Genomic DNA, 14,588 nt, shown 5'->3' on the forward strand with positions numbered 1-14,588 from the left:
TATATGGAAATAGGTCTTTGCAGATGTAATCAAGTTAAGATGACACTACACAGGGTTAGAGTGGACCCTAACCCAGTGACTGGTATCCTCATAAGAAGAGGGAAGTTTGGACACAGACACACACACAGAGGGAAGACAGCCATGTGAAGACAGAGGCAGAGATTAGAGTTATGCTGCCACTAGCCAAGGAGTGCCAAAGACTGCCCGCCTACGACTACCTATTCTAGAAAGCTAGAATAGGCAAGGAAGGATCCTCCCCTGGAGCCCTCAGAGGGAGCATGGTCCTGCAGACACCTTGATTTCAGACTTTTCACCTCCAGAACTGCGTGAGAACAAATTTCTGTTGCTAAGAAATTTAACAATTTAAACAGCCACCTAGTTTGTGGTCATTTATTACAGAAGTCCTAGGAAACTAATATTCTCTGTATATAGTTTTTCTCATATGTAAAATAGTGAAAATAATCATATTTATATCACAGAACTGTTGTAAATAGGATGGGAGGTGATATACATAAAACACTCAGAAAAGTGCCCAGGATATGTTGGGCACTCAGTACATCAACGAGAAAAACAGGACTGCTGAGATCCATCCACCAACTGAGATGACACGTTCTGGCTCCCAGCTAGTGGGGCAAGGGTCACTTCATGCATTTGGAGAACATTAAGAAACTGAGATTGTCCCTGGATACTATTTCTCCATTTCACTCCTTTCCTAATCTCGCCGAAGCCATCAGCAGTGGTTTCCCCTTTTGCGAGGACTCACAACCCAGGCTGATAGAGCTGGAAGGGCATCTAGAGAGACCTCCCAGCTCAGCCTCCTCCTCTGGCAGGTGGCTTATTAGCTGTTTGGCTCCTTGCACTTTACAAAGACTTCCAACAGTCCTGGGGATGAGAGACATCAAAAGGGTACTCTTTAGTTATGAAAGATGATCAGAGCAAAGTGAGGGATCTCTAAAGGCTTCTGTCCACAAGAAGATAGCATTAAGTCTAGGAATTTCTCTCTTTACTTTGCTGTGCTTCAAAAGATTTTTCTAGATGCGTGAACGGTAGGCCAGTGATTCACTGACAGCCCCGGGCCGACTCCTGCTCATTGTACGGGCTTGGTACTCCTGAGCTCACCTTCACAGAAAGTCCATCACTCCCAGCTGCTGGGACAGTGGTTAATGGCCCAGTCCTGCTACTTCACCAGGCAGCTTTAATTTCAGTCAGCGATCTGAGTAGAAGCAGGTTAAAGGCACCTGATACCAGATAGAAACCTGGGTCTAGAAACGAAGGAGGCATCTGGTATGTGTTTGCATGTGTGTGCTGCACTTCAGAAGCTCTTGAAAGCCACGTAAAGTAAAAATAACACAGCTAGCAGATCTAAGCTCAAGTTGACTTCAAATGAGAGGTTCTGGAGGTTGATGCTCCAGTCCTGGCTCAAGTCTTTTGGCCATAAAAAAAGAGTAATAATAATCAGCCAGGCACCGTGGCCCAAGCCTATAATCCCTGCATTTTGGGAGGACAAGGTGAGTGAATCATGAGGTCAGGAGTTCAAGACCAGCCTGGCCAACATTGTGAAACCTTGTCTCCACTAAAAACACAAAAATTAGCTGGGAGTCCTGGTGGGTGCCTGTAATCCCAGCTACTCAGGAGGCTGAGGCTCAAGAATCGCTTGAACCCGGGAGGCAGAGGTTCCAGTGAGCAGAGATTGCACCATTGCACTCCAGCCTGGGTGACAGAGCGAGAGTCCATCAAAAAAAAAAAGTAATAAAAATGATGATGATAATAATTCCTTGTTCTATGTGGAACTTTCCAGTTGACAGGGCACATTTACCTTCTCTATTTTATTTGCTCCTAATGGCAGTCATGTAGTGAATGCACTTCAGGGAGACAGTTCTGAGTCCAGGGAGGTGACATGACTCCCCCAAGTCCACATAGCCTACAAGTAGCAGACCTGAGACAACATCAGGATGTTCTGACAGCCAGGTTTGGCTCAATAATTGGAATCACACAGTTGATAAGCCACCTGCCAGAGCAAAGGTCAGAGCTGAAAAGAACATGAAAAGACCTCGAGTCTATACCTGGTGGAGGAATAGACTTGTTCAAAGTCAGTCAATGGCAGAGCCAGTACCGGGGCCCAGGTGCACTGCTCTTCCCAGGATGGTGTTCTTATTTGTTAATCAGGGTGAAAACCTCCTAACAGAGCTGGGTGAGCCCCTAAGCAGGTATTGTGTACATGCAAATGCTTGGCACCAGAAAGAATGTGGGGGCCTGAGAAACAGCTGGTGGGGGCCAGAGAAACAGCTGGCAGGTCCTAAAAGTCCGAGAATGCCACTGCTGCCAGGAAGGATTGCCCATTCTTGGGAGGGCTCTGGACAGAAAAGGGCAGCATGAGCAGAGGGAGAAGAAAGAGCTGGCAGGGGAGGGGTCCTGCCAAGAGCCTGGGAAGCGGGCATCCCGCAGGTGGGAAACCAGCAGTGCCCACCATCTCAGAGGGAGCTGGGCTGGGGGGTGGGGTGGGAGGGAAGATTCTGGGAATTGTGTCTGGGAGGGAGAGCCAAGGAGGATTGACACTCTCTTTGGTCTGAGAATGGCTCAGACTCCCCCACCTCACCCCTTCTGGGACTCTAGAGCTGAGCTCATTCATATGCAAATCCCTTCAGCAACTTGGAGGCTGGGCCCCAAACAGTTTAGGACAGGAAAATAGCCCGAGGATGGGAAACACAAAGGGTTGTTGTGTTCTGTGGCAGAAGCTGCCTGGCTCCAGGTGTGTCATAGCCAGGACGTGGGTGAAGGCAGTGATGAGGCTGGTGCTGAGTGGACAGAAGGGGCCGCCTTGGGCCAGGGTCTTCCAGCAGAGTTTCAAGGGTTGTGAGCCGCTGTGTTCCTGTGACACTGCCCAGGACCTTACCCCGACTCAGGCTAAACTTACATCCTCAAATCTTTGCACAGAAATCCTACAAGAGTGCTGGAATAAGGACCAACTGTCATAGCTCTGCCACTTATACCTCAGGGGTCATTTAAACCTCCCCAGGCAGCAGGTGTGCTGGAGCCGGCAGCACACACCAGTTTATAAGAGCCAACTGTCAGCTTTTCAGAGATTTTGCTACCCTAGTTTCATAAACTTACAATTAAATGAATTCTATTAGAAACCAGTTCTATGAAAATCAGTTCTGTGAAAACTCATTACTTCCTAATTATGTGATTGTTCTATGATCCATGCTCTGCGGGCTCTCTGTGTCCGTGCTATCTGAGTGTTGAATGATGAGCCACTGCACATCTCTTTGCCCCCATTCCCTGTCCCCACCCCCCAATCTGGTTTTTAGCACTCATGCCCCTGTCTCCAGGCCGCAGTTTTCACAAACATAAAAAATGGACATTAATACTATCCTCTGAGCATCAGGTCAAATGAGATTCGGGGCATGAAAGCAGCTTGTAAAGCCTGCCATTGCCTGGCAGCATTTAACAGGAACCCTGTTTTCCAGTCTCCCATCCCGCCCCCCATCTGTACCTCTCAGTCTTCATTCATGTTCCTGCCCTCCGGCCACACTGCCATCCTTGCTATTCTTCAAACACACCAGGCACTTTCCACCTGAGGGCACTGAATATTCCCTCTGGTTAGAGTGCCCCCCAGGGCAGCCCCCCACCAAGAAAGCCACATGGCTAACCTTCTTACCTGCTTCAAGTGTTTGCTCAAATGTCACTCTGTCAATGAGCACCATATTTAAATCAGAGCCCCCATCTCAACTCATGCAGAGCCCTGCTCTATTTTATTTCTTTGTCCATAAACTTATTACTTAGTACATCATTTAGTTATGTTTTATGTTTAGTGTTTATTGTCTGTTTATCCCAGTGCAATGTAAGCCTCACTTTAGAGATTTCTATCTGTTCTAATTACTGCTGTACCCTAAGCTCTAATAAATTGTAGGCACTAGATGAATATTTGTTGAATAAATGAATACCTCTTCTTCCCTTAACTTTTCCCTTTATAAGCACATCGAAGTAAATTCAGGCACTGTTCTTCACCAAGGTGTTTTCAAGAGCAACCTGTAATATACTCAAGCACAGAGATATGCACCCCATGTGCACCCACACGTGGGACCTTCCCAGCTCACACTCGCCCACATGCTCTTCCTCAGCACTGGGAACTTCCTTTTGTTTTCCATCACCCCGAAGCCTGTGCTGTTTGCACTTTTGGCATAAAATGAGCTTTCATTACACTTTCCTGAAGCAAGCTCATTTTCATTTTCTAACTCTTCTGAATCAGCTAGAATTGGTGTTTGGGACCCGGTGTCTCTGGAGTGGGAGAATTCCACTGGAGACTACAATTGAAATTCATGAGAAATGTTTACCCATTTCTCATTTCCTTCTGGGGCCAAGGCCTCCTGTCCACTCCCAGAGAATGAGCAGAGTTACGCAGTAGGTGAAGTGAGTTCAGCCGGAAGGTCGAGGGCATGTTCTAAGTAAACACAGAGCATTGTACAGAAATTAGGAGCTTAGGGGTCAGAAGAGTACCACTTAGGAGCGACTTACCTCTCAATTACACAGCAGGATGCAGACTGACCCAATGTGGCCTGAGGGAAGGGGCATTGGACTGGGAGTCACAGACCATCAGAACTGGAAGGGTTTGGAGAGGCCAGCTGGTCCAGTTCCCTCATCAGGCAGATGGGGAAACTGAGGCCTTGAATGAAGACGTGACTTGCCCAAGCTCTCAGCAGGAGTCAGCAGCTGTTTTCTAGGCCAGAGCCCTTTCCACTGCCAGGAGACATGTGCCTTTTCCTGTTCTGCCCAGGACTGTGCTTTCTACTGGAGAAAACACAGACATAGGCCCTGAACTCATGGGGCTGGCAATCTAGTGGGAACGAGCTTGAGCTCATCAGAAATGATGCACTACAAGCAGATAATACAAGCACTTGCAGATTCACTGTAGTTCAGACTCCATTTTCTATTATTTTTAAAAAACATTTTTTTCTCAAAGGATAAAAGAGAACGTTATTTAAAATAATCTAGACAATATAGGGACCCTCACGGACCTTCTGTTTTACTAAATTTTATGAAATCATCTTGACAAGTAGAGTATTGTTTTAGGAATAATGCATGGCCAGGAAACACAACAGGGCCCCCTCCACAATAAAGCCTATTCTGAGGAAGGCTCCACAGAGACACAGAACCATGACTCGGGGAGTTAGAAGAGCAGGGATTCAAGCCTGGCTTTCCTTCAGAGACTTGAACAAATTCACTTGTACCTGTTTCCTTTTTTATAAATTAGGTGCAATAATCCCTGCGCTTCCTATTCCATGGGAATCAAATGAGTTAATAGACTAGAAACTGTCGTAAAATGTGTGCTTCTACAAGGTAAATACAAAGGAGAAATAAATAACCTCCTGCTTTTGAATAGTGCTTTGGAAGCACTTTTCCATAAATTGCTAGAAAAAACTGAGTAACATTAGCAAGGCCATACATAGCCAGTCAGTGGTAGGGTCAGAGCTGATAAGAAAACTGACATTCATTGAGCATCTGGTGATACCAGGCAGACACTTTATGACTCATACCATTGCCTTCATTACCACTACAACAGTAATTTTGAGCTAATTAGAGATGTGTCGGACATATGTCATTAAAGCATTTACTTCATTTGGCATTCACAGTAAGTCTATGAAATAAGTATCATTATTATCTCCATTTTACAGATGGAGAAGAAAATCTTAGCAAGGTTAAGCAACTGCTCCAGTAAGAAGTGAAGGCAAGACTTGACGCTAGGTCTGAATGACTCCCAAGTTTGAGCTCCCAACCACTAAGCACAACTGCGTTTTGCAGTACTGATTTCACTTCGACCCTCACCTCATTCAAATCCTCCCACGACCTGTGAGGAAGATGTTGTATTCTTTAGGAACCCTTCCTTTCAACTGATGACAAAACCATTGCTGAGGGAGATCAAGGAGCTTCCCCAAGGTTCCTCACTCAGATGGTGGCAGAGACAGAAATTAATCCTCAATGTGTTAATCCTCTCTCCATCACTGTCTCTGTGCTCTTTCCACACCCACTCTTATGACTCTTTAAGCTCTGTCTCAAAATTTAGACTAGCATTTCCAGCTGTATTCAAAACTCAGTGCACTTCAGTGCACTCTATATCTTTCTAAATCTATACATCTTCACGTTCCTGATCTCAATTTCTGGGTAAGTAGCCAATAAGTTGTCATAACTGGGGCTTAAAGCCTCTGATTCCTCCTTTTTCCTCTCCCATACGCAGCCAGTTCCTGTGGCGTTTACCTCTGCACATCCTACCTGCTCTTCCATAGCTGTCCAGGAGGTCTGTGGGCTTTCTTGAAGTATACTACGCTCCACATAGTCATATTCAATCTATTTAGCACAGCCACCTAAATGGCCTCATTCAGCGGCTCCAGTTTCTTTTGACTTTACTAGTCCTTGACGTCCCTCACGTAGCTCCAGATTAACCTTCCTCAAGCATACCCCTGACTGTGTCACAACCCCGAACCCCACTGCCCCACCCCTCCGCCACATCACAGCTTCTAATTGGAGGTCCTAGACTTAAATGCTAAAAGATGCCAGGCAGAAAACATAAATGAGTGAAACAAGCTGCTATGAATTCTTTACACAGAAATACACACTTTGCGTGTGAAATACAGAGGGATATTCTTCACTCTGCAAAGAAATTTTTCCGGACATACGTGTCTTTCTCAAGAACTTTCAACTTTCCTACTTTTGATAGAGACACTGGGGAAAAATGATTCACTTTCTTTACTGTAAAATCAGCAATGGTGCCATTAAGAGGCCAGAAAGCATTAGCATGGGGGAGCTATAGGGAATGGTGGGGACCCTACCCACAAGGCCACCTCTTCCTAGTGCTGGCTGATTGTTGAAGGCAGGAAGCTGTAAGAGTTGCCAGATTTTCTAATATTCTAAGAGAATTTGGAAATGTAGATTGTTGTGTGAGATCGGAAATTTCATGTTGTCATAATTCTTTCTTTTTTTACCCCCCCAAACCATAGTATAAGTTAATACTAGGCTGGCCAACAAAATCCATCTGTGAAATTAATTCAACCTTTGACCACTTGTATGTGATTTGGGGAGCATATGCTTAAACCCAGATTTACCAAACACTTCTCAGTTCACCCTCAGATAATCTTTCTGGGCTTTACATCTCCCCAAAACATGCCAACTCTGATTATTCTCAGTTTTGCATCATTCCCATCCTCTTCAACCTCCCTGCTTTGATGGTAGCTCTGCTAAGAAATCCTACTTAGAGAACTGCACTGCCAAATTATTATTTACCTCTAAAGACTAATCTCAAACATCAACTATTTCCAAAGCCCTCCCTGGCCATCTAAAAATGACCACTCCCAAACTTATATACTGACTGATACCCCTTGTGTTACTTTGTCTGGCTTTATTATGCACTTATTTCATTACATTCTATGGAACCGTGAATTCCTTGAGGATTTTACAGTTCATTTTACTGTGAAGAATTCTTTTTGCTGATCTTTGCAGACCCAGTCTTTGGCATAGTGTCCAGCTTATGGAAGCTTTTCAATAGGATTACTGTGCTTCCTTCCATAGACAATGGGGAGGCATTGAAAGATTTTTGGAGTAGCATAATCAAAGCTATGTTCGAAGAAGATCCTTCTGGATACTCATAGAAGGTAGGCTAGATGGGGAGAGGCTGACATCTGGTAGACATATAGAAGGCTATTACAATAGACTAGTTGAGAGGAGTAAGAATTGGAACTAAGGAACTAACAGTGGAAAGGATGGAAGAAATGTCGAATACATCAAGGATATAGGGTTAAAAGGAGAACAGTGGCATTGCATTACATAAACGTGTCACAGATGCTATTAAAATATTACACATGGTGACATAAAGAGAAAAAAAGAGAGTACAATCCAAATGCAGATGATTTATGCTTCCTTTTACAGTGAATAGATGCCATGAAATGAACTTGAAATTGGAACTTGTAATCTGCTATTCTCTTGGTGGTTCTGGTTTCTAACTATCTAAACTCTCTCCATAACTATAGCTTCATAGTCTCTTTGTAAGTATAAATGGACCACTTCATCTGGTGCTCAACCAAAGGAACTTTAGTTTCTTGCATTTTTGGAAAAAAATTCTTTTCTGGACATCTAAAATATAATGCTTTACAATATTTAAGGGATTTTTTAACAGTAAGTTTGACTAGAGACAATATTTGTCTTATATTACAACATAAAAACTAGTCATTCACAAGATGGGACTTTGCTGTTTTTTAATCTGTTAAATAATTCTGTTAAATAAATAGAAGAAAAGACTGAGAATCTTAAGATGTAAATTCTGATACAAGCATGATGTTGGCCAATCAACTGCCCTTCCCTGGGCTTTGGACATGATGATCATGGGGTTGGGTCATGATTTCTAAGGTCTTAGATGCACAGAATATCAAGGCAAAGTAGACCTTAGAGACCATCTGGTTTAACCGTTTGTATTTGAAAGAGGAGGGAACAGAGTCCCTTTTAGGTGTAGTCATCTGCCCAAGGTTAATGAGTATAGAATGACACCCAGGACCCAGGCTGCCTGACTCCCTGACTAATAGCTGTGCTTTGCCTCTTGCCTGCAGCATTAACCAGCCTTGATTCGTATGCCTCATCTATACACCACAGGAATCTAAACATTGCAGCCACATTCCAAGGAAGCAGATGCTGCTGTGCAGATGTGCATGAGTCTTGAAGACCAAGAACTGTGGGAAATCAGGCAGGAGAGGAATTTTCATAAATGTGAGCAACCGGACCACAGACTTGTGAGTCCTGCTCTTCTTCAGGCTACTGATGAGCAGTATAAGCAGTTCTATCATCATCGCCCCGATGGGCCTGGGTGGGAAGGGCAGTTTGTGCCCCGATGGGCTGGAAAATGTTCCTGTGAGTTGGAAGGTTTCTTAAACCCACTCCTATATAGGCCTGGGAGGAGAATTTAGTCATAGAGGAAAAATGCCTCAAAAGAGGGAAATTTATCCTGCCAAAGGCAAGTCAGTGATATTTTAAGTTGCTTGGTAAAGGACAGTGTTGGCATGATATGTTTACAAGTTCGGTGATGACATACCACCAAGGCATCCCCAGCAGGCTGCAGGCTCCTACTGGAGTGCTTGCAGCTATGCAACATTGAGAAGCAGCTGCTGTAAACATACGATTTCTGTTTTCTGGTGTTATCCTGACTATGATAAGGAGGGTTTGGTGGGGTCATCTTGGAAGTTCTGGTGAGGAGGATTGGGATCATAATTCCAGAATTGAAAGGACCATGGGGATCATCTCATTTCACCCTCTCACTGAACAGAGGAAAAAACAGAATTTTGGAGAGGGATGTGGATTTACCTGGGGGCCACATGGCATATTTGGGCTTTTATTCAGATGGACAGGGAAGAGATTCTCTTCCATTTATAGCCAGAAAAAGCATATATGCTAGGGGCTAGCATTGGCCAGGCAATTAGAGAAAGTCAGTGGGTTTCAACTAAGTGTGGAAGACTTCTGGGTTTGGGATTTCAGAGGCAGACTGCTCACCCACTCTCTGAACCCTGACCTCCTCTTCTGTCCAATAGGAATGTGGCCAGAGCAGCAAGATTCAAGCCATAATCCCTCAAGGTGCTTCAGGGTAACCAAGGAGGATGAGCAAGCAGAACCACCTTCAGCTAGAGCAGCTCACTTCTGTCTCTTCTCTATGTTGGGCCTAACTGAAGATTTTCAAGAAGAAAATGTGGGCTGGGTGCAGTGGCTCACGTCTGCAATCCCACTTTGGGAGGCCAAGGTGGGAGGATCACCAGGTCAGGAGGTCGAGACCATCCTGGCCAACATGGTGAAACCCAATCTCTATTAAAATACAAAAAATTAGTCAGGCATGGTGGCAGGTGCCTGTAGTCCCAGCTGCTTGGGAGGCTGAGGCAGGGGAATCACTTGAACCCAGGAGGTGGAGGTTGCACTGAGCCGAGATCGCGCCACTGCACTCCAGCCTGGCAACAGAGCAAGATTCTGTTTAAAAAAAAAAAAAAAAAAAAAAAAAAAAAAGAAGAAGAAGAAGAAAATGTGTGCTGGGGAGAACATATTTGAAAACTACAACTTAAGATGAGATGTGTCCCCAGAGGGCCCCTGCAGCCTGACATTCTGTGAGTTCTCAGCTCTAGGAGGGCAACTCACTGGGTGTGTGTAGGCAGGGGCACAGGGTGGTCTCCACATGAGCACCAGTAGTCAGCCAACTAGCATGCAGCATCCTGCAGAGGGGAGGCCTGCTGGTGCCCCACAGCTGTTGAAACCTCTGCAGGAGGCTAATGCTGACCTTAGGGTAGCCTTCTGGAAGAGAGTCAGCTGTGCAAGCACAAGTGGAGAAATCTATCTCACCTCCTGCCACCACCATGTTAATCTCTTCTTTCAAAGGAACTGGAAAATTGTCCCAACTCACAGATGCAAGGACTGTAGGGCACTCCAGGTAGGCAGCTCAGTGCCTAAGTTGCCTCAAGTAAACTACTTCTCTGTTATGCCCAGAGGTCATCTGTCTAATTTTGGAGCAGAGAGGGTGCTGTAAAATAATATTCTTCTCCACTCCATGTCATTTGGACATGATCTGAGACCAGAAAAGGCATTTCCTGAATTCCATGTAAGGGCCCAGGACCGTGCTGCCCCTTCCAGCGGGCCCATGTCCATCTACTTGTGGTTTCAGGAAGGAGTCTCACCATTCTAGATAGAAACCATCAACCAATTTCCAAAATATTCTGTAGCCAAGAAAGCCAAGCTTTGGAGAGAAGTCTATTCCGATGTCTTTAATTCAGTGTTAAGCGAGGTCTTCAGATTATATTATTGCTCTTGAAAAGTATCATCATTTTTTCCCATTAACAAAATGCTGCTTTATGTCAGCTGCTTCATCTGCTTTCCTTGGATACTCCACTTATTTGGAGCAAAGAAATGAGCTAAATCCTCTCTTGTGTGTTTATCATCTTGATAAAGGAGACCTAACAGAGTTAAATTTGTCTTCTGTCTGAAAAAGAATCAAACTTAAGAGAAAGAGTTGCTCAATGAATATGAAGTTAAGAGTCAAATCTTAAGGAGGAGAGGTGGCAAATTATGAGAAGAAGTCATCGCTGTAACTGAACAAAAAAATTCTATAATTTCTGTGATCTTGAGCCTCAGGTACCAATAAAAGCTATTGGCACTGATAAAATTTCTAGATGGTTGACATGTTTCAAAGTGGAGAAAAATATGGTTAGAAAGTTCATATCTAGCCTTGTCTAAATCCATGGAACTTATTGTCATATTAAACAAATGTTTGGTAATTTTTCTTCCGGTTAAGACAACTCTCCAACCAAAATATTAAAGAATGCTATGATTTTGTGACCAACATTATTTGGGGGAATGGGCTGGGAGATTCCACTTAGCCTGAGGACCCATACCTACAATCCATCTTATCCTGGAGTTTAACTCTGGATAACCCTTTTATCCCGAAAAGCATAACTGGCCTTTTCGTCAGAAAGTTCAGTTTAGGATGATACATACTCATGGCCTCAGTGAAGACCCCCTGGATGATCCTTGTGACCCTGAGAAATTGGTTCTATTTTTAATGAATTTATAGGAATTGCATCTAGGTTACCAATCCACATTGTCTCTTACAGCAACCAGTTCCACGTTTTCTCATTCTTTATCAGTTAGTCTTTATTGCCATCACTGTTTTCTATCTTGTGCAATGGCTATTTTCAAGACACATCTTTCTTTTTAAGGGACCAGATATTTTGTGTCCTAATATTTCCACCGTCCCTAGCACAGGGCATTCTAAGAGGGCATCATCCCATACAGCAGTGGTTCTGGAACATTGAACAACATCTGGACGCATTTATGATTGCCATAACTGGTGGGGCAGGGGCTGCTACTGGCACCTAGTTAGGGTAGAAGCTAGGGATGCTGCTAAAAATCCCACAATGCTCAAGACAGCTTTTCTCAGCAAATTATCTGATGCAAAATATCAGTAGTGCTGAGGTTAAAAATCCCTACCATGGAACACCAATTTTGGAAAATGTTTAGATGCAGAGACCCATTGTAAATGGGACATTGCAGGCAGACCCAACATATACAATGACAACGGTCTACATATAAAGTAAGTGGAAGCACAGTGCCTTTGTATGCCTCTGCTGTATCTTAGGCTCGGTGGAGAATAGCTTGGGAGTTGTTTGGTGTAGACAAAAGAGCATGTGATTCAAAAACACAAGGCATGGGTTTGAGACCTTAATCCGTCACTTACCAGATGTACAACCTTGGGTGAGTTGCTTAACCTTCCTGGGTTACTTCTTTACCTGTGAAATGGGGTCATAGCTCCTGTCTCAAAATTGTTTTAAAGTTTGATTGAGATTATAATTGTAAAAGCACCTTGTAAACTCACTTCTCTGCTGTTGACCAAATATTCTAATTAATACAAGGTTAATTCATGTTGGATTACTGGTCATGGAATAATGAGTCTACAATAATACTAAAAATATCTAAATGCTCTGGAGTTGTTTGATGAGAACCTCTTCCAGGAAGCTGCAGAGAGCTTAGAAGGTAGGTTCTTAGGTCTCCACATCTTTTTTAACTAGATATAACTGCAATAAACTTGATCCCTTAGAAATATTTTGACCTTTTTCAGCCTCACTTTAAAAGAAGAACAGCTTCCCACTCATGGAATTTTTTTTTTGTGGGGGTTCTCTAAATTCCAGGGTATATTGTTTTGATGCGGTCCTGCTCTTCCCCCATATTTACTTTTTACATCTACTTCTGATAGTGACCGTCCCCTCCCTACCTACGCTTTTTGCTGATAAAATGCAAACTCCTTGGCATGACATTCAAGGCCCTTAAGAATCTCCCCTCCACTCACACTTCCGACTTCATCTCTGACTCTTTACTACTGTATACCCTGCACTTCCCATATACTTGATCTTTATTTGGGAAATTGGACAATGCTTTCTAATGCCTCAACTTTGGACATAATTATGGTTCTCTTTCCATGATTACTGCTTACTTTGAGGTCTCTGCCCTTTTCTGCTTGTTGAATTAAAGGTGACCATGGAACAGAGGCTGGTAGAAACACTAAAGGCTTTGAGAACAGGAAGAAAGAAGGGATGTTGTGTTGGGCTGAGTCATACTCTATCAGCTTCAGTTTCTTTCATGGACCTTTCTAGTTCTACCCATCAGCTTGCACTTAGCTTTCCACCTTGACCTGAATTCATACCATTGTGATGTTGTGTGTCTCTCTTACTATATGCCACCCTGGAAGGGTCTAATTTCAGACTGCCTTGTCTAAATCCCAGAAGAGAGCCTGGCCCAGTTAGGGGACATCAGGAGTCTCACCTTCACGTAGTCATATTCACAAAGGTAGGAGGATTCCAAGTTGAAGTGCATGAAGTAAAGCTTGATCCGAAACCCATCTGGGACAGTGATATTCCAAGTCACCTCTGAATCACTGGGGTAGGAGTCTGGATAACCAGGCGACTGGATCTGGCCAAACATGTCGTTTAGCTCCACGGTGTGGGCTGAAGCCTTTGACAGGGAGAAGCACAGAGCATAATAGAGAAGCAGCCACCTGAAAGACATGAATGTAGGTCTACTTACATTTATAAACACAGGCCCCTGCCATTCATCTCCATCATAGCCAGGAGAACAAGATCTCAGCACGTCTCTGTCTCTGGCCTGCTGTAATTAGCTTTCCCCTTCTGACCTTGCCTCCTCAGTCTGTATTATGGGAATACGGTAACTAGATAATTTCTAAGATTTCTTCTGGTTTTGCTCATTAAAGATCTGATAATAGTATTAAACTTAAACTCCTAGGAAGTATCATATTTGGGAGTCTGACACTTCCATTTTACTGTTGAAAATGTAACTTTTATAATTAAGTAAAAGTTGATATTTCTTCAGCTCAGCTTCATTTAACTCTTGATTCTCTTTTCTAAAAAGTAAATGATAATAACATGGTAATACTGGGATGAGGCTTAAATGCATTGATGGAATCTGTAGTACCTTAAACAGATTTAACATGTTGAAAATGGTATTTCACCAAAAACTCAGTCAAAGTATGCAAAATCTTTAATAAAGAAAGAATAAGCAAAGCAAGTTTTCTTCCTCTTGGTAAAAGGATCAAAAACCTACAACTTATTCCTGTAGGAATCAGAGATAATAGACTAATAAAGAGTTGCAAAAGAGGCAAGGAAAATTCAATAAAACTTACAGAGCACATCACCATGGCTGACGCAATAACGAGGCAGAATGAGCAAGGCTGATCAAAGACCTCCTGGTCAGTCAGTATTCACCACACCAGGCTTCTGTCTAACAGACTGATTCCCCTGTAAGGTCCAGTGACCTTGAACTTAATGGGCCCAAACTTGCTTCATCACTCCTCTCCTAATCTTTTCCTGCTCCCATTTCTGACTTCTGTTCATGGTATTACCATCAACCAGTTCCCTGGCCTGAACTTTAACCATTCATCTTTTCATTTACCCCAGAGTCAACAGTCACCACTTCCTACTTATTCTACTTCCTATGTTTTGGAAATCCATCTCTCCTCCTCTCCAGTTAATTACATAGTTTACATTTTCCTATAAGGCTTATTGCTGTAG

General features: G+C 43.5%; 1 protein-coding gene across 3 annotated transcripts in view; it reads right to left on the reverse strand.

The window, feature by feature from the left end:
• Nucleotides 1–14,588, reverse strand: part of MASP1 (mannan binding lectin serine peptidase 1) — a 75,606-nt gene that overhangs the window by 56,065 nt on the left and 4,953 nt on the right. For all 3 annotated transcript variants that reach the window (XM_003256630.2, XM_003256628.2, XM_003256629.3), the window contains exon 2: nt 13,327–13,558. In XM_003256630.2, coding sequence (XP_003256678.2) covers nt 13,327–13,558 — 232 coding nt within the window. The remainder of the gene's footprint in view (nt 1–13,326; nt 13,559–14,588) is intronic.

This window comes from Nomascus leucogenys, chromosome 11 (assembly GCF_006542625.1).
Source record: "Nomascus leucogenys isolate Asia chromosome 11, Asia_NLE_v1, whole genome shotgun sequence".
NCBI classification, from domain to species: Eukaryota; Metazoa; Chordata; class Mammalia; order Primates; family Hylobatidae; genus Nomascus; species Nomascus leucogenys.